The sequence below is a fragment of the Uloborus diversus genome, chromosome 1 (assembly GCF_026930045.1).
Source record: "Uloborus diversus isolate 005 chromosome 1, Udiv.v.3.1, whole genome shotgun sequence".
Lineage (NCBI taxonomy): Eukaryota > Metazoa > Arthropoda > Arachnida > Araneae > Uloboridae > Uloborus > Uloborus diversus.
This window is the reverse complement of record NC_072731.1, coordinates 202,166,961-202,187,875: the sequence shown is the minus strand read 5'-3', so window position 1 is coordinate 202,187,875 and position 20,915 is coordinate 202,166,961. Positions and strand designations below refer to the sequence as shown.

Below are 20,915 nucleotides of genomic sequence, written 5' to 3'. Positions count from 1 at the left end.
TGCGTTTTCTTCATAGCTGTTCGCTGGCTTCAAGAGTTCTAAACAGACCAATTTTTTTCTTTTTTGCACCAGCCCGAAACATAATTTATCCAAATTTTTATTTTCCGTACAAATTTAGTTTGAATATAATATAATTTTTTTTTTTTTTTTTTTTTTTGACGAACTCAAACTTTGATTGACAGTTCCAATAATTATGAATTCTTGAAAAATAGAATGACAAAATTTTATCTACTTAAAAATATTAATATGATCTACCAAAACGTAAAAATAAAATCATGAAAAGCAAATAAATTAGGATTAGGTGGAATTATGTGGTTCAAAAAAAATAGGTTTTCCAACTTGAAGGGGAAACCATAAGCCAAATATAATACATATATTTATATTTTTTTATTATAATGTATTAAAGAACATTTTTATAAGAAATTACTCAAAAATTTCAGTGTTTTGGGGGGATGATATTTTTGCAAGGGTGCAACCCATGTTCATTAAAAAATTTAATTTTTTGTGAAAAATGAAAATGTGTTCCATTTAATAATCCAAAATAAAAAATTTAAAAAAAAATTACTGTATTTGAATTTACTATTAGAACTTTAACCTTTGGGACAATCATGAGTCTTAATATAATAGAAAAATAAAGTTTCCCTGAGATCAAAGAGTCAAATTTGGCATCTGGGTTTGGAAATCTAGGTGTCTAAATACAAATTTTTGGTTGCAAAGTACGACTAACAACCACATACAGTGGCTCCCAAAAGTGTTCGTACACTTTGAAATTCTTTAGTAAAACCAAAATAACTCGAAACTGAATTCGAATATGAAGTCCAATATTTTTTCACATCATTCCTATGTCATTCTAAATACAACCCATTGGTTTTTTCAAAATATTGACGAAACTTCTTTTTGAAATGGGTCAGAAAAAGAAGAGACAGAGAAATAACACGCCACAAAAGTCATCGTACACTCAAATATTTTCGAATAAATTCCTGATTAAAATTATCATATGCCGTTTTATTAATATTTTTGCATTGTGTTAACCCTTATAAGTCATTTGGCTTTATTTTTTTGTTTATTTATTCCTTAATATTGTGCTTATTACTGTAAAATGGCTGGTATTCGTAAAAAACTGCAAACACCATTCAAAATTTGATTTTTTTTCCCCACAGTAGTGGTAAATTGGTTTGAAACGTCTCTAAATTAGTTAATTTATTTGTTTGTATAGTAAAGTGCTTGATAAAATGCTTTAAAGAAAGGAATTGGACCGAAAACAAGTTAAGAAAAGGTCAACCAGCAAAGTTGACAAAACGTGATCGGAGATTTAAAGTTAAAAAATTTATGAAAAATACACATTTGAGTGCTGTAAAAGTTTATGCAGAGTTAAATGAAACATTTTACATTTAATTTTAACCTAAAATAGTTCGCCAAGTTCTCTGATTAGCTAGATTAAATGGGACCTCTTCCCGCAGAAATTTTCTTGGTCATGCGAAAAACAGAAAGCTTACGATTTTCGTCGCAAATCAATGCTAAATAAGCTAAAAACGTTTTAGAATCACGTCTTACTTACAGATAAAAATGAATTCAACATTTTTGGTTAATTTTTTGTGTAATTGTAAGTAGAAGAAAAAATTAGGGACTTAATCTTAAGAACTTATTTGGACCAGTTAATCAGGACGGTGGAGGTGTTCTAGTGTGAGGGTGCATATTAGCATCAGGACTTGGTAGTTTGTAATTTTTTGATGAAATAATGAATCATGCTGTTCCTTTAAATATTTAAAAAACCAATTTTGAACTCTGAGTCAAAAATTTGGTTATTGGAAACAACTTTGTTTTTTATCAAGATAACGATAAGAAGCACACGTTTTTCAACGTTTGCGTCTAGTGCCTCGAAAATTGTCCTAAAATTTAGAAAATACCCCCTCAATCTCCAAATTTTAACTTAATGTAACGTATTTAGAGATATATGGAGGCTAGATTACGAAAATAGGGCTTTAAAACGAAAATAGAGTTAGAAGCAGTAAAACTCGAAGTGTGGTTGAACGCTTACTCAGAAATTACGCGAAAAAAAAAGAATGAAATTTATTCCCAGACGTTTAAAAGGTGTTATGAATACTGTATGATATTCTACTAATTAATAACTTAATCAAAAGTTAGATTATTCAATAATATTTAGACATTTTATAAAGTGTACGAAGACTTTTGTGAGATAAAATTTCCGACACTTTTTGGTTTTTGATTTTTAAAAAATTAAGTTTTAATATTTTTTAAAAACTTTTCATGTAGTTTTGTTAAAAATGGATCATAGATCTTATAATTAAATACCTATTCCGAAATATTAATTCTAACCAATGAAATGGGGCCTATTTCGTTGAAAGTCGTAGGTGTACGAAGACTTTTGGGAGCCACTGTATAACTAACATTCCCTCCAATGGCATCACTTGTAGATCACCAAAACCTGATTTTTACATACTGCTCTAGGTCTAAACTCTTTTCATGGAAAAGATAGACCAAAAGTAAACAAACAGTTTGCCAGAAGGTTTGTATTGATGGCTACTTTTGAAGAATTTATCTGGAATCAGAAAAATAATAATAGTGTTTAGAATCGTCTTCTATTTGGCACCGATTTGTTCTTGTTTAATCCCCAAACAAAAGACTGATGTTGCCAAATGGCAATTTACTTTGTTTACACCTAGTCTAACTTTCCCATGAAAGTAGAGTAGTGGGACCAGAGAACAGGTTGGTCTGCTTTTCTACTTTTTATTATTCAACTGATCAAAAAAATGAGCAGTTTGATTTTTTCTGAAGTGTTCAATTCATCAACTTCTTCTATTAATTTTTAATAGAACTCTGAAGCAAACCAATGTGCCTCGAGCATAGAATACATTGGTTTGCACTACAAAAACAACTTCTATAACAATTTTAAGGATAAATATTATCCAAAATTATAACTTATGGGTTTTTTTTTTTTTTTTTTTTTTTTGCATGAAAAAAAAGTTTGAAGCTCAATACAGTGAAATTCCGTTACAACAAACTTCAAATGACAGTAAATTTTGTTTGTTGTAACGAGAATTTCGTTATAATGAAATTCAAGCAAGGTACTAGAAATCAAATCAGAACTGAAATTTTATTTCATTGAAACGGAAATTTTGTTGTATTTTTATTAATTGTAACGGCATTTCACTGTATAACAAATTAGTCTTAGATTGACCAGCTTCTACTCTTGCATTGTTTATGGCAGAGCCATTAAAAATCTTAAGTTTTTTCTCAAGAATCAGCAAAATTCTTCAAAAAGTTTTTGTTTTTGTGTGTTTTCTAAAAGTGGACCAACATAACCTGTTTTCTTGTTCAGAAGAAATGCTATCATCATTTTTTTCTTTATGACCATAAAATGCAGAAAATAGAAATAATTGTGAACTAAAAGAACTTACTTCAGGAGACGAGTTCTATTTATTTCTCCATTCTTTATTAAAGCCATTGAAAAAAATAAAATTGCAGACTTGTGAAAATTACTCAGCATTGAAAATAGCAATAAAATGTTTTTCTAAAGTAAAATTTCCTAAATACAACACAACTATGTGATTTTGTTATAAAATTCGTAGAACTGTGCTGTGTGTTTGTAAGTCATAAATTGAAAAAAAAAAACTGTGCAACAGTTTTGATTTAGGGCTCCTGATTTGTAATCACGGTGGTTGCTTGTGTATACAATGCTTGATACTCGCAGAACAATTTTGGTCAAATAATTTTACATTGCAGACCATCGCCAAGTATTCTGCTTTGGGGACCACATGTGGGGTCACAGATTGAGCACTATTGGTTAAAATGTAGGCAGGCGTTATCAATTTTTTTAGCTGTTTCATACATTAATATTTTTTTACCTACTTTGCGGATTACCTACTTTGCAAAATTTGCTTTTATTGGAGATCACCGAGTCGTCCTATTCTGCTAATAATCTGGAGTACTTTAAATGTGTTTCGTTGAAAAGTGTACTGTTATTCCTTAACTGCATAAAAAAATTTACTTCAACATTGTTAATCTATTCTTTTTGTACTTGTAGGATATTGGTAGTTTAAATATTATCGATGGAAGTGACATTGCTGACTTACCTTATGCTAATGCATCATACCATAAACCTACAATAATATCGATAAAGAAGAATTCAGAATTCAAGAAACATCAAAAAGGGAAGAGAAGCATAGTTTGGACTTATTTTACAGCGTTAGATGACAAAAAAGCTATGTGTTGTGTAAGTATAAATAATATTTACTTCATTCCAGCTTGATAACCATTAATCATAGACAAAACAATGACAGGCAGTTTACTCACTTTCTATTGCAATGCATTGCATAAGAGAATATACATTAATGGACACAAAATGTACGAAAAACACCTTACCTTAGAGTCATGGCTATTGATAGAGACTATCTGCCAACTATAATTAATTCAATTTTTGAAAACAAATTTCTAAGAGAGCTCAAACTGAGTTCTTAAGCTAACTTTCATTCCTAAAGATTTGGTTGTTTTACCATTTTTTTCCTTCATATTAGTCATCAGGTAGGGATTATATTAGTTAACTACATGAAAAATGTCTTGCATTGCTCAGTACTGTTCGAAATCCTAGACTCTTTTGATTTTAACCGTAATAAAATTATGCAAAACTGTTCTAAGTTTTCAGATCCTGATTTTCGGGTTTCTATATTCTGTAGAACTATTCTTTAATTTGCAATCTCAAAGTAATTTCGTCGTAATCAAAGCCCCAACTGAATTTTTCTGGAAGGAGAAAATTCTCATTTAACCGGGGTAACAAAGTACAAGCGTGCATATAAACCTTCACTTAATAAGAAGAGACATTCAGCATCAGTCAAGGGTTCCACATAACCCCTAAAACTGGCTTCTGCAACTTTTTGAAAAATTTTACATTTGGTTTTAGTCAAAAAAATATTACCTAAATTTTAAACATCCTTTTTCTTTTCATTAATTTACATCTCATGTAACTATTTAATTTCCAAAATAGATTTCTTTATTTTTAAAGTGAATGTTTGCCTATTTATAGCTTGTTGTTGTTGTCGTGTGCCAGTTAGGTTGGCAATTTGGGGTGTGCTGCTTCACTTTTCTAACTGTACTGTAATTTGGTGTGAAGTACGACTTCTAGAGTACACACATACCATAAGGACCCGTTTATAGGGTAGGCAACCATTCACAGCATAACAACACATTTATACAAAGGACAAGGTCAAGAGAGAGAAAGTACTTCCGGGTCATTCCATGTCAACTCAACACACCCATTTTACCTCACCCCCTCAGATTTTAATAAAATTTGGCACACATATAGTGGGCACTAAGAATAACAAAAATACAAAATTTCAAATTTTTATCTTGAATAGTTTTTTGTGTACGGCCTTGTAAAGTTTTCAAAAAATCGTGAAAAAACTACAAACAAGCAATTTTCAAATTGCTCTAAAAGCTGTCAAAATTGAGTTAGAGAGGTGGGACCGGTGTTATTTTGTAGCTTTTTTAATGCTCTTTTAAGAGATATGCAACATGTCCTATGTAGTAGTAAAAAAAGTTTTTGGTGCAAATCAAATTTTTGATTTTGATTTTTTTCAAAAAGTACCACTTTTAAAATTTTCAAAAAAATTCTATAAATAGACAGTACTTTCATAAACTGCCATGCAAAGTTTTATGATGGGATGGTTATGGGATCTATGCCAAAAAAAAAATTACTGACCCCTATTTTTCTTAAATACCAGATTTTGACCAAATAATAATTATTTTATTGTAGTAAAATATATTGTAGTAAATGCTTTCATGACAGATATGAATGTATTGTACTTTAAATTCTTCTTATAAAAATATTAGTAAAAATTAAGGCAAATAAAATACCAAAATTTAAAATTATATCAATTTATGCTGTATGAAATACAAATACAATAAATATTTACAATAAAATTTTCATAAAAACAGTTTTGACCAAATAATAATAATTTTAATGTAGTGATATAAGATTTTATGAAAAATCACTTCACAGAACTGCATTTTTCACTAGTTTCCATATTTTCTAAAAAATTCTTAAAACTTGCCTTTTAACTACAAGTTTTAATCATAGATTAAATTCGCTAACACATGAGAAATACTGAAGTTCAAAGTAATAATTCTTTTATGTGAGGTATCACAACTATTTTACATTATGGAATGGATAACTTAAGACAGTAATAAAATTTAAAACACTACTTGTTAGCAAGGTCTCTAGTCACTGAATGAATGCTTGTGGAGAGTCTGGCTTGAGCAAGTTAGAAGAAATACCAGACTGCCACATGGGGGGCCATGTGGCAGACTGGTGTTTGTTTTAACTTGCACAGAAAGGTACCAACTTGCTAGATCTGCAGATACTGGATCAAGTGAATGGAAGGGAAAAGTTTTTTTTAAATAATACTTGCTTATCAAACTATTTAGCCACAACAATATTTATTGTAAATTTATCAACTTTTCATACAGCATAAATTGATATAATTTTATTTAAATTTTGGTGTTTTATTTGCCTTAATTTTTACAAATATTTTTATAAGAAGAATTTAAAGTACAATGCATTCATATTTGTCATGAAAGCATTTACTACAAAATATTTTCCTACAATAAAATAATTATTATGTCAAAATCTGATATTTATGAAAAAAGGAGTCAGTAGTAATTTTTTTTTTTTTTTTTTTTGACATAGTTCCCATTACCATCCCATCATAAAACTTTGCATGGCAGTTTATGAAAGTACTGTCTATTTATAGAATTTTTTTGAAAATTTTAAAAGTGGTACTTTTTGAAAAAAATCAAAATCAAAAATTTGATTTGCACCAAAAAAAACTTTTTTTACTACTACATAGGACGTGTTGCATATCTCTTAAAAGAGCATTAAAAAAGCTACAAAATAACACCGGTCCCACCTCTCTAACTCAATTTTGACAGCTTTTAGAGCAATTTGAAAATTGCTTGTTTGTAGTTTTTTCACGATTTTTTGAAAACTTTACAAGGCCGTACACAAAAAACTATTCAAGATAAAAATTTGAAATTTTGTATTTTTGTTATTCTTAGTGCCCACTATATGTGTGCCAAATTTTATCAAAATCTGAGGGGGTGAGGTAAAATTTTAATTAAAAGTGTGTTGATTTGACACGGACAGGCGGCTATTTAGAGCTTTAAAAACTTGTTTATAATCATTCAAATTTGTTTTTTTTTTAATGAATTAGAGCCCTGTAGACATGAAATAACATTCTTTAGCAGGGTTTAAGCTGAGTTCAAAAGTTCTTTAGCATAAAAGCTAAAATTGTGGGGAAAATTTTGGTAAAATGCTAAAATGTTACATATTCTCATATCTTATTAAATATCTCAGTGTGTTTCATATCCAATGGAAAATAAAGTTCTTATTTCATCTATCACATCTTTAAAGAAACAAGTTCAGCAGCTTTTTTTTTTATTTACCTAAAATAAAAAAAGAAACTACATGTTTGGTTTTTAGAACGTTGCACTCCTCTCCTCCTAATAATGCAGTTATTAAGGGGGACATAATGCTGGAAGACTAAGTATTGTTAAACATAATAGTAATTTTAAAAAGATTTAGTTGACTATTGCCATGCTGCTTCCTCTCCTGGATTATGCATTGTTTCTTTCTTTTTTTTTTTTTTTTGATCGAGCAAAAAAGGGAAAATACTTTCCTTTATTTTTGCAATTCAGATAGTGTTTTCCCATTTTGCGAAAAATGCGGCCGTAGCTGAAACCCTGTTCTTTAGTCACCATTAAACTCATATTGTCCAAATACATAACTATCCTCTTTCAATAATGCATTGATTTTCTCTTCCCAGTAAGCGTTTAATGGTTGAAAGCAGATAGCAATATTTTTAAGCGAATACAAATTAGCTATCCCTTCAAGAAAATTATGTAAGAGTATGATCTAAAGTTAGAAAATCAAGTTGAAACATTTACTGGACACTCTACAAACAACTGCAGTCAGTAACTGCCGAATTGCGAACCAGGTATGGACTGCACAGGGTTCGTACGCCCTTGAAAAACCTTGAAAAGTGCTTGAAAAAAAAAGTTCATTTTCAAGTGCTTGAAAACCTTGAAAAAGTTTTAAAACCTTGAAAAAGTTTCTTAGTGCTTAAATTCTCCCAAAAATCAACGAATTGTGCTTAGAAGTTTTAAAAAAGTATTTCACCAATGCAATTTTCTGAACATGTGTTCAGTATGCAACATCGCGAAAAATTGCTTCCGTGTTTGGGATTTCAATCCTTTTGCATCTTGTAAATATTTTGATGTTTTTTACAACCGAAAGATATTTTGACATATGGTACCTTAGATTAGTTTATTTTTTGTTTAATTTCATTAATTAACAAAGAAATTAATTTGGAAACCATGACAACATTGACCTTACTCGGGTTTCGCGGAAAATTGCTCTTGTGTTTGAAATTTCAATCTTTTTGCATCCTGCAAATATTTAAATATTTTGGCTAATCAGATGTTAGTTTCGCATATGCTACCTTAGATTAGTATATTTTTTGTTTAATTTTAATAAAAAACAAATAAATTTATTTCATGGGAAACATGCCACGTCGAACGAACTCAGACTTTGCGAAAAATTGCTTCTCGTGTTTGAAATTTCAATCTTTTTGCATCTTGCAAATATTTAAATATATTCACTAATCGGATGTTATTTTCATATTTGCTACCGTAGATTAGCATATTTTATGTTTAATTTCAGTAAAATATAAGTTTATTTTATGGGAAACATGACAACATTAAACTTAATTCGCGAAAATTTGCTTCCCTTGTTTGAGATTTCAATCCTTTTGCATTTTGTAAATATTTTTATATTTTTGGCAATTAGTAGTTATTTTGACACTGCTACATCAGATTAGCTCATTTTATTTTTTATTTTAATAACTAAAGAGTTAAAGAATTTATTACCTTGGTCTTGTTTAATTATTTGCTAATTTATTTTTGCAATTTTGAATGATTATCTTTACCTAATTTTTGGTCATAGCAGATTTTTAAAAAAAAAATTAAATTTCAGCAGTTGAGCACCTAACAAATTAACTTAAAGTTTGTATTTTAAATATAAAGTTGATTTATATAATTTTATTTATAAGTACATCATTTTTTTATGTCTGCTAAAATAAATAAGGTGTATAACAGGGGTGGTTGTGTTATGATTATTCACTTAAAATCCAGTAGTGTTCGTTTTTATGCTTTTACCTCCCTATATCTCCAATTTTCCCCTTTTCCTCAAATGTTCAAAATTACTACTTTATTAAGGTTGTGGGTACTTGGAGCTTACCGAAAGAGGCTTTAATCAGCAAAGGGGTAGATAGCTTAAGGAGGGTCATTCATCTTCATTTGGATTTAATAAATTGACCAGTACAAGCAGGCATCGCAGCGTTCCTATATTCCTATATTTTCCTATATTTCTGAAAAAGTTCCTATAATTCCTATATTTTCCTATATTTTTCAGTTTCCGATTCCTTTTTTTTTTTTTTTTTTTTTTTTTTGCTTTTCCCCTCGACTTTTGGCTACCGCCTTTTCCGCGATCCACGTGCAGCCGCCATTTTATCTTTCCTACTGTGCAGGGCTCCCAAATGGTTCGCTTTTCCCGCCAAAGTCCGTGTTTTATGGTAAAGTCCGCTTCAGACTTTTAACATTATGATCTGATTAGTTCGCTTTTATATTGTTTTTACTTAAATATCAGATTTTAAAAGTTTTTCATTTCGTTAAAAGTTACTGTTCTCCCAAGCACGCCGCCGCAACGCGTGTTAAACAAAGTTCGTACGCCCATGAAAAACCTTGAAAAGTTCTTGGGGGGGGGGGGAGGTCTCACACACACACATTTTCTAGTGTTTGAAAACCTTGAAAAAGTATAAAAAGTTTCTTTATTGCTTGAATTTATTTATTGTTTGGATTGTGCTTGTAATTCTTTTAAAAATATTTCATTAGTGCAATTTTCTGAACATATATATTCGATATGATTTATCGCGAAAAATTGCTTTCGTGTTTGAGGTTTCAATCCTTTTGCATCTTGTTAATATTTTGATTCTTTTTACAATCCAAAGTGATTTTGACATGTGCTTACCTTAGCTTAGCTTATTTTTCGTTTAATTTCAATAATTAATGAAGGAATTATTTTGGAAACCATGGCAACATTGAACTTACTCGGCTCGGACGCGGAAAAATGCTTCTCGCTTTTGAAATTTCCATCCTTTTGCATCTTGTAAATATGTTGATGTTTTCCACAATTAGAAGTTATTTTAGTATATGCTACTTTAGTTTAGCTTATTTTTCGTTTAATTTCAATAGTTAACCAAGGAAATATTTTGGAAACCATAACAATAACATTGAGCTTATTCGGACTTCGCGGAAAATTGCATCTCGCGTTTGAAATTTCAATCCTTTTGCATCTTGTGAACATTTTGATGTTTTGACAATTGGAAGTTATTTTGACATATGTTTTTATAGATTAGCTTATTTTTCGTTTAATTTCAATAATTAACCAAGGAAATATTTTGGAAACCATAACAATAACATTGAGCTTATTCGGACTTCGCGGAAAAATGCTTCTCGCGTTGGAAATTTCAATCCTTTTGCATCTTGTAAATATTTTGATGTTTTCCACAATTGGAAGTTATTTTGACATATGCTACCTTAGTTTAGCTTATTTTTCGTTTAATTTCAATAATTAACGAAGGAAATATTTTGAAAACAATAACAACATTGAGCTTATTCGGACTTCGCGGAAAATAATTTCAATCCTTTTGCATCTTGTAAACATTTAGATGTTTTTGACAATTGGAAGTTATTTTGACATATACTACTTTAGATTAGCTTATTTTTCATTTAATTTCAATAATTAACGTAGGAATTATTTTGGAAACCATGGTAACATTGAACTTACTCGGACTTCGCGGAAAATTGCTTTTAATGTTTGAAATTTCAATCTTTTTGAATCATGTAAATATTAAAATATTTTGCCCAATCGAATGTTATTTTCCCATATTCCAACTTAGATTAGCATGTTTTAGGTTTAATTTAGTAGAAAATAAATAAATTTATTTTATGGGAAGCATGCCAACATTGAACTTGGTTCGTGAAAATTTGCTTCTCTGAGCTTTCAATCGTTTTGCATCTTATAAATATTTTTATATTTATGGCAATTAGAAGTTATTTTGACATGCTACGTCAGATTAACTCGATTAAATTTTTACTTAAATAACTAAAAAATTAATATTTTTTGTGTTGTTTAATTCAAGCTTATTTAGTTTTCCAAACATAATTTTGATTATCATTAGCTTATTTTCGGTTATTACTGTTTTTTTGTGTGGGAGGGGGAGGGGTATTAAATTTAAACAATTGAGCACATAACATTTTAAAGTAGCGTCTGTATATGAAACAAAGTTGAATTATGTAATTATATGAAGTTGAATTTGTACATCATTTCATTGTCATGATGCCTGCTGCTGTTGTTGTCGTGTACCAAGTAGGCTGGCAATTTGAGGTGCACTGCTTCACTTTTCCAACTGTAGAGTAATTTGGTGTGAAGTCCGACTTCTACAGTACACACATGCCATAAGGACCCGTTTATAGGGGACAAGGACAGGAGAGAGAAAGTACGTTCATGCCCGAGCCGGGATTCGAACCCGGACCTTCCTATCGCAGTCAGACTTCTCTGACCACTAGACAAGGCAGGCGGCATGATGCCTGCTAAAGGGGGGAATTTGTTCCCCCCCCCCCCCCATAAAAGTTCAAAGCACTCATGGCCCTGCAATCATGGATTATTTTTTTTAATGTAAGCTTTATGATTCTTGAAAATATACTTTGAATATGAAAATTGCAAAACTATGCCTCATGTGATCTGCTTCTCTTTGTGATTGAGAATTTCAGACATTTTTAATTAAACTTTCAATACAGTAGATCTGTTTGGTGTGTGATGGATTCATATCGGTGGAGAAGGGATATAAATGCTATTAAAGAAGCATTACAATACAGAAAAACACAAAAATAATTTTAAACTATAGAAAGATGAAGCACAGCTTCATCTATCCTTCAGTGAGACTACCAGCATCCCTGGTTCAATTCAAAATGTATCATTACGCCCATTTAGTTCTATGGAGGCTGCCTTAAGTACTGCGCTAAGTGCCGCCCCCCCCCCCCCCCCCTCCCATCCAAATGTTTGTGTAAATAATATTATTCAATGGATAAAAAGATCAGTTGTGCAGAAGGTGATAAAAGAATTGTATCATTAAAAATCAGTATTATGGTTAATTAACAAATTATTTTCAGGGATTTAGCAGCAGGCAGCTAATTTGCCTTTTGATGCTTCCTTGTGTTTAAATGAATGGTCCTCTCAAGATCCTCTTTTTAATCCTAACTGGTCCTCTTTAGTCCTCTTTTACCCTTTTCTAAAACTAAAATGTGTTGGGAGCCCTGCATTAGTTTCTAGAAAAGTGAAATTTTATCTGCACAATTGCATTCGATCCTCATTGATTTGGAGGCTTTGGTATGAACTTAAAGAAACGGTTTTGATTACTAAAATGCAGTTTCCTAACGACTTCTCATTTATTTATTTTGAAGTAATTTAAAAACCTATTTTAACTTAAATTTTCCAAAATGCATGTTTTTGTAAACAATTGCAAGGTTCTATTTATTAATTTTTTTTATGAAAGTAGTAAAAACTAACCCCCCCCCCCCCTCACTTTTTGTACTTTAAAACTTTGGGATAGTGGTGGCCACCAAGTTTTTTAGGTCTGGATTATTTTGCTTTAATGACCAAATATTTCTAAATCAAATTATATTTTACTGGGTGTCCTTCAAAGTCATGGGAAATCGTGGATTTCAACTATGATCGAATTTTGTACTGAAAAGTCAGGATTTTCAGGGGGAAAAATGGTCAAAAAGTATCATATCAGAGATTTTTCTGAAAAAAAAACTCAGTATACATTTAAATTTTTAATTTGCATACATTTAAATTTTTACCTGAACACTTTTTTCTAGAAAAGAAAAGGAAATTCACAATAATTTCTTTTTCACAAAAATAAAGAAAATTCACAAAAAATATTTTGCTTTTCCGCATAACGGGGACTTAAAAAATGAAACCTGGATTGACCCCTGATATTACTGTGACATGTGACTTTGATTTCAGCATAGCACATGTTTCAACAACTTATAAAACTTTAAGTTTGGCTTTTACTGCATTGTCAAGTGATAACATAAATTAGAACAGAACTTCACGAATTCCATTCTACTGCACAGCTTGCCCATCGCAGTATCGGATCATGCAAAATCTTTCATTAAAAATTAGATTAGTGACACAACTATTTTAAGAAAGATTTGTGTTCATCTACAAAAAGTTTCGTCTATTTTTTTTATTTTTAAAGAAGTATGCCTTAATATGTTTAGTACAAATTACAGTTTTACGCTCTTTTACTGTTTGTAAAATTGATTTTGTGTGTATTTTTAGACTTATTTATGCGTATGTATTGCACTTATGTCAGGTAGTGTAATTACATGTTTTTAATCGAATAGTAGTATTGCATTTTGAAAAAAAATGTCATACTGGCGAGCTTTGTTATCGAAATTCCTGTATATCCTTTTTTTTTTTCAAAATATTCCTATATTATTTCGAAAAATTCCTATATTGTTTGCAGAAAATTCCTATATTTTCCATCGAATTCCTATATTTTTTTCAGAAAATTCCTATATTTTCCTATATTTTTGTTGGCAAATGTCACTTCTATCCCTGAGTACAAGCCTAGCTCGGCCCAGTGCCTGTTGCTGGTTATCAACAGGCACTGGGCATGGTATTTCTATGCAAAATATTTTGACTTAATTAACTATTTTATGAATTGTATGCATAGCAAAAGTTGTTGTTGTACATATGTATATTCAAGTAATAGGGGTCTTAGTTTTAAAAATTATCCCCCCCCCCTCGCCCCATTTTGCTCTTTGAAACTTTCAGGTAATTTTTTATGAACTCACAAATCACCTGAATATTATTGCCTTTCTAAATTTAAATTCTAATTTCAACAATAACCCATTTTTTCCCAAAATAAAACTACTTTTGTCATAATATATGTCAACTTCTGGTGAATCTTTTCAATTTCGAAATATGGCTCTAAAAATCTGAACTTGCACATTTCTTGTCTATTGCAAGTTAATCAATGAAAGCTGAATAGGCTCAAGTTTACATTCAGAGTATTTATCACTGCTTAAGCTGCTTTTATATATTTTGACTCCTCTCTGGCAATGCCATTGAACTTGGGTATTTTAGTTTCTTCCCATAAAAGTTAAAAGCACTTATGAAAGGTTTTTTTTTCTAAGTATTAATTTGCTGATTCTAGAAAATATACAAACCTCTGACTGCTGCAACCTTTGAAAAACCTCAAAATTAAACCTCTTGGTATCTGCTTCTCTTTATGACCAAACTTTTCAAACATTTTCAGAAAAACTTTCAACGCAGTAGATCTTTCATCAAAGCGTCTCTCGTTGTAGAAAAAGCAATTTTGCTTTCCTATACTTTTTTGTATTATTGCCTTATTTCTATGTGTTTGTAGTAAATGAAATCTGCATACAATATTTTTAGCACAAATTTATGATATTGCCTTGAAAACAAAATTTCTTACCTTGAAAAGTACTTGAAAAGTGCTTGAATTTTTTTCTGCCTAAAGGGTATGAACCCTGCTGCAGAAGGTCAAAAAGTGGATACCCCTATATGGTAGGTAGCTTTGGTCTGACTCTAAGAGAGAGGCCAAAGTCCTCAACTAGCGGCCTCTTTGTTTTAGATCCTGGGAACTGCTTGGTTCAAGTAGGAAAGAGATTAAACTGTCTATTGGACTATTAACCATGCACTGCTCTTTCAATCGACACCTTAATTTGATGAGTCACTAACGATCTATCGTGTATAGGATGCCAAATGGCAGAAGAAAGCTTAATTCATGTATTGTGTGATTATGACTATTATTCTGCACAAAGCTTTGAGTATGTAGGATACCACTGTGTGAATTCTCGTGAACTTCCTAATATTTCAATTAGACAACTGCTGAAATTCGTTTCTGCTATCAAGCTCTACTATGGGTCCTAGCAAGAGTAGTACAATAGACCAGCAGTCGCTGTGCTTGTGCTCTCTTTGAACAGCTCCTTTTCATATCATTCATTCATATGTAAAATACACAAATAAATTATTTAAAAATATTTTTATGTGGGCAACGTATCTTGAGCTCCACTTTTATCACTTTTTCTAGTATTTTAGGAGCAATTTTGTTACTGATTTAAGTATTTACTTGCTAGTGCAAAATATAAGGATTGTTTTCTGAACCTCAATAAAAAAAATTTCAAAAGTATCCGGATCCCAACTAAAATTACTTGCCGAATATTTTTACAAAATATTTATTTGTAGTTTTTCTGCTACACATTTCATATTTTGTTTAATTATTCTTATTTTGTTATTCATTTTGGTTCATGTGTGTTCAAAATTTTGTTTCCGAAGCAAATTTGTAAAAAGAAACATTCTTTTTCCAGATATGCCAAAAAGTCATATCATATTGCGGAACACCCACAAATCTGGTATACCATCTCTCTCGCTACCATCCTCTTGAAGGAGATGTGGTCAAGAGCAAGCAAGCAAATAACATCAAGTATCAATATTTAACACATAAGCTCCCTAAACCTTGTCTATCAGATAAAAAGCGACCTAGAAACCAACCTATAAATATACTTCCTCCAGTAGCTCTTGAAAAAACTACTAATTTAACACTTTTACCAAAAAAAATTAATGTAACCGACAAGATTATTGAAATGTTACTTGTAGACATGTTACCAGTCAGCACTTTAGAAGGAAGTGGGTTCCAGAAACTTATTACATCCCTTGATCCAAACTATAAAATACCTACTATTAAAGAGTTTTTTATTGATCATATACCTAAAAAATATTATGCAGAGTATAAAAAGGTGCAAAATGTATTGAAAGAAGCTGACAAAGTTCATGCTTCGGTCGAATTGTGGACCGGCTATAATGAGCAAAGTTTTATTACAATATCGTCTCATTTAGTTACAGAAGATTATGAGTACAAGCACTTTGTGTTGAATACTTTTCCCGTATCAGAAATGAATCCCGAACACTTGATGACACATATTGTTACAAGTATCTCTCAATGGGACCTGTCGTTAGATGTCATGTGTATTGTTACGGATGGCAGTGATCTATTATCCAAAGCTTCAAAGCTGACTGGTTGGAAAAACATCAGCTGCTTTGCCCACATACTTGATGATATCATAAAAAGTGCGCTTTCATCTTCTCCTGAACTGATTACCCTTGTTGACAAGTGCAGAAATGTTGTTGCTTTTGTTAGGAACAATGACTCAGCAAAACAACAACTTCTAGAAGCTCAGATGCATGACAAAAACTTGAAAATGCAGCATGCACAAAACCATGTCATGGACATCAATGCAGCAACAGATATAAAATATCCTTTAAAAGTAAAGAAAGATAATTCAAATGAATGGATCAGTACATTTTATATGTTGCAGAGAATATCAACATTAAAAAGTGTGCTTGTAAAAATCCTTTCTCACTTTTCATCATCCATAGAGATTTTGACGAAGAATGATTGGACTGCTATTGAAGAGACAATTGCTTTATTAAAGGCATTTGAAGTTGTTATTCTTGAACTGTGCAATGAACCTTACCAGTTTGCATCTAAGGTTATACCAGTAACGTTGGGTCTAAACTCACTTATAAATAACTGCAACACTTTGACATTGAATAGTATAGAAAGAGTGAGAAAGGATATTTTAGCTGCCCTTCGAAAACGACTTGGTCAAGTTGAGCATAATTTAATGCTTGCTATGGCTACCGTGCTAGATCCTAGATTCAAAAATATTGCTTTCCAGTCTGAGATTGCCGTTGAAGCTGCTATTCAAGAGCTTACCACAGAAGCCAATAAACAAGCTTTCACAGGTTCTGTCACTGATAATTCTATCACAAAAGACTCGGTGAAGGACATATCATCATGTACTGATAGCTTGTGGGAGGGGTTTGAAAGAAAAGCAACCCCAAAAAAAGCACCCTCAAGAACTGATGATGTAATTAGCAATGAAATTAAGCATTATCTAGAAGAACCGCTGCTAGACCGAAAGAAAAATCCTTTTTTGTGGTGGAAAACTCAAGGCCAAACTCAGTTTCCTGTCCTTTCAAGAATTGCAAAACAAATTTTATGTATTCCTGCTACTTCGATTGCTCCAGAAAGAGTTTTTCTTAAAAAAGGAAGACTTTTTAATGAGAAACGAAAATCAATAAAACCAAAGTATGTTGATCAATTTATGTTTTTAAATCAGAATATTGATTAGTAGAATTCTAAAAAAATTGTTAATTAACTCAAAGTTGTACTTTCCATTGCATTGAAATTGAGACCTTGTGTTTTAAAATATAATTACATTTTTGTGTAAACACAAAACTTCTTTCAACAATATAATGCTTAGGTCATATAAAAAATGTTTTATCCAAGTTATGAATGAAAAAGAAATTTAAACTAAAATCTTATTTGCATTCAGTATGTAATATACTCAAAATCTTCTTTTTTTTAATTATGAAAAACACAAAGAAAATTTTTCAAAGTTTCTGACAGACTTATAAACTGCATTGCTTACAGCTACTAAAAACCAAATGAAAAAGTGAGCACATAAAAATAGGTTTGTTGGGGTATAAACATAAAACTCACTAATTAAAATATGAGCTCATAAAATGGAAAAAATAATATTAAAATAAGATTTTTTTTTTAAATTTCTTTTTATAAATTTTGTTTGTCTTTAAATGATTATGTTTTTTTCGATAATTAAAGCACTGACTTGCATCTTCAATGTATCAGGGTTCGTACGCTCCGGAAATTCCGGGAAAACCGGGAATTGTCAGGGAAAATGACACTGTCAAAAATGTCAGGGAAAAGTCAGGGAGTTTTCAAATTTTGTCCTCCAAAAATTTTTTTTCCATTTTTTTTTCCCAAGGAATTAACTACCATGAGATCTAGTCTTCGTTTTTATTGTGATTTCACGAAAAAAATTGTAAATTTTTATCTAAACCGACGCTGGCACTTAAAAACTGCGATCGAGAAATGAACGTTTTTTTTTTTTTTTTTCACAACGAAAAATGCGCCAAAAGATCGAAGATTTTCTTACATGGAGTCAGTGACGGGAACGCATTTCTTTCTACTGCCTAAAGTTTTAGATGGGTTGCCACAACATTCTATTCGGTTCAGGGTTCGTACGCTCCGGGAAAACTTGGAATTATCATGGAAAATGACATAGTCAAAAATGTCAGGGAATTTTCCAATGTGTCCCCAAAATTTTTCTTTTCCCAATTTTTTCCCAGGGAATTTGGTTTTATGAGATCTAATCTTCATTTTTATCGATGTATTTAAAAAAAATTGTAACAATTTTAAAGCAATGAAAAAAGTGGCGACCCAAAAAATCTTCAGCAGCCGCCATTTTTGGCTCTCAGTAGTTCCCAAGGGGAAAAAAATCAGGTGAACAGCAATTATGTACAAACTCAAAAGGAGAGAAGACAATTTACTGCTTTGGAAGCACAACCTGTAGATGGGAAGATCGATCGGGGAAAATAGGTTTTTTTTTTTTGATCGGAAAATCATTTCAGCTACGTGTGAAACGCAGTCGCCATCTTTGGTCATTCACAAGATGGATGTAGATACGATCCTAAAATGCCTAAGTTTCTAAAAACAAAGCAGAATTGGATGTTTTCTTTAATTGAAAACTGATGAAAATAACAAAAAATGGTCTACAAATTGTTTTTCTATTGTTATTTAAAATAATTTTCTTGAAAAATAAAAAATTTTGTTCTTAAAACTTAATCTTATCCTCACTGCCTCGGACGCAAATGTGATAAAAACTTTTCAATGAATTGTAGTTTCATGAAGATTAATTATTTTTTAATTGTCTTCATGCGACAAATTAAAAAAGTTATTTCTTATTTTTGGGCATAGCCGCCATATTTGGTCATTCCCAAGATGGAAGTACACAAGACTTTTTAAGTGCCTAAGTTCCCGAAAACGGCATTGGATGTTAATTGCAATGCAAACTATTGAAAACAACACAAATTGTGCCTTTTTTTCCCGGATAATTTGTAATTATTTTCTGGAAAAATGCAAAATTTAATCTTTATAACATTTTTTTGTTTTAATTGATTTAGACTCTTATGTGCTAAATACGGACTATTTTGCTTTTATTGTATCCTTTTAAGGATTATTAATTATTTATTACTACTTTTATACTACAAATCCAAAAATCTACATATTATTTTAAATTTTTCACTTTGTCGCCATATTTGATCGTTTGCACAATGGAAATAGACTTAAACTTCCAGAAACAGAATTGGATGTTTATATCAATGAGTATCATTGAAAATAACATTAAAATGTGCAAAAAGTTGTGAATTTTTTAAAATTAACTAATACTTTCTGGAAAAGAAAATTTGAAATTTTAATGTAAGCGTCCTTTAATATGTGAAAAAAAAAAAAAAAGATTATTGGCATTGGCCTATGATCGGCGGATGTTGATTTTTGTTACTATGCATTACATGGTATGCCAATTGATGCAACAAGTTAACCATATTTATAATAAATTTAGCTTTGCATTTTGCTCAATATGTTTTGTGTAACCTACTTATAAGAAAATAAAAAGTATTGTAAACCAAAAGCGGATGCTAAAAGGTTGCTGCAGGACTACAGCAAAACGCTATAATATTACGCGTGACATCAAAAAAACCCTAAAATAAGTTGAAAGTACTCTGTTTTCAACAAATAGTAAACAATTTTGAACAAAATGTTTAAAAAAAACTTAAAATTTTGACAGAGAAAACAAAAGAAAAAAATCTAAGTTTTTTTTTTTTTTTTTTTTTTTTTTTTAAATCTAAGGGGAGAAGTTTCAGTTCTTCTGCATTGCTACTTTAAACAATTTTAATTATTTTAAAAATATTACTATTTAAACTTAAATTTTTAATGAAGCGAGTAACCTGGAATTTTCTAAAAAACAACCTGGAAAACCTGGAAAAGTCAGGGAACTTTTTTTAACCAAAAGTGTATGAACCCTGTGTATTGAACAGGGTGGCGACAGATCAGGGAAAAGTCAGGGAACTTTATTAATCAGGGAAATATCAGGGAATTTTGAAAAAATAACAAAAAATCAGGGAAAATTGATTTTATGAAGAAAAAAAAATTTGCTTTACAAAATTAAGTACTCTAATTCCCTACGCATTTTCTGCCAATTATCTGTTCAAAAAAAAAGTAAAATTAATGAGGTGCAATTATACGCTCAGGGCTCATAGTCCTCCTATATCTCCTATATTTTCAAATTTGTCAGATATTCTCCTATATTTCATATATTTTCTCACTAACTCCTATATTTTCTCCATTGAATGTTAAATTCTACCCAAAAATGAAAAAACTTTTGATCAATTTTTCTTCTTATTTGCCTTTGTTTAAAAAAATTAGTTTCTTTTTCTGTAAATAGTGAAACGATGGGGAGGCAGAGTGTTGCACACTTTTTGTAACGATTCTCTCTTGATATGTCCAACAAAACCAGTAAGACGAGAGAAACATGGAGTTGAATGGACTTTTCAACTTTTCATCGTTAGTGTTAGCATTGAAGTAATGACGTACCAATATTGAGAACTATGGGTAGATTTAAGACATTGAAAAAAAAATGTCCAAATTAATTATTACTTAGTTTTAGCAATCAATAAGAGATGTATTTTCCGAAGTACGTAAGCTAAAATCTGAATTTTGTAATTGCTTTTTACTTTCTTCTATATATAATATATAGAAGAAAGTATTGGATTCGTGCAAATTTTCGAATTTCGAATTTTGACGGATTTGAACGTTTTGAGGTGT

General features: G+C 30.7%; 1 protein-coding gene across 1 annotated transcript; it reads left to right on the top strand.

Moving 5' to 3' along the window:
- Positions 1–16,407: 16,407 nt before the first annotated feature.
- Positions 16,408–17,364, top strand: LOC129224371 (E3 SUMO-protein ligase ZBED1-like). Its single transcript, XM_054858816.1, has one exon. The coding sequence runs from the start codon at positions 16,408–16,410 to the stop codon at positions 17,362–17,364; it is 957 nt and encodes a 318-aa protein (XP_054714791.1).
- Positions 17,365–20,915: the final 3,551 nt, after the last annotated feature.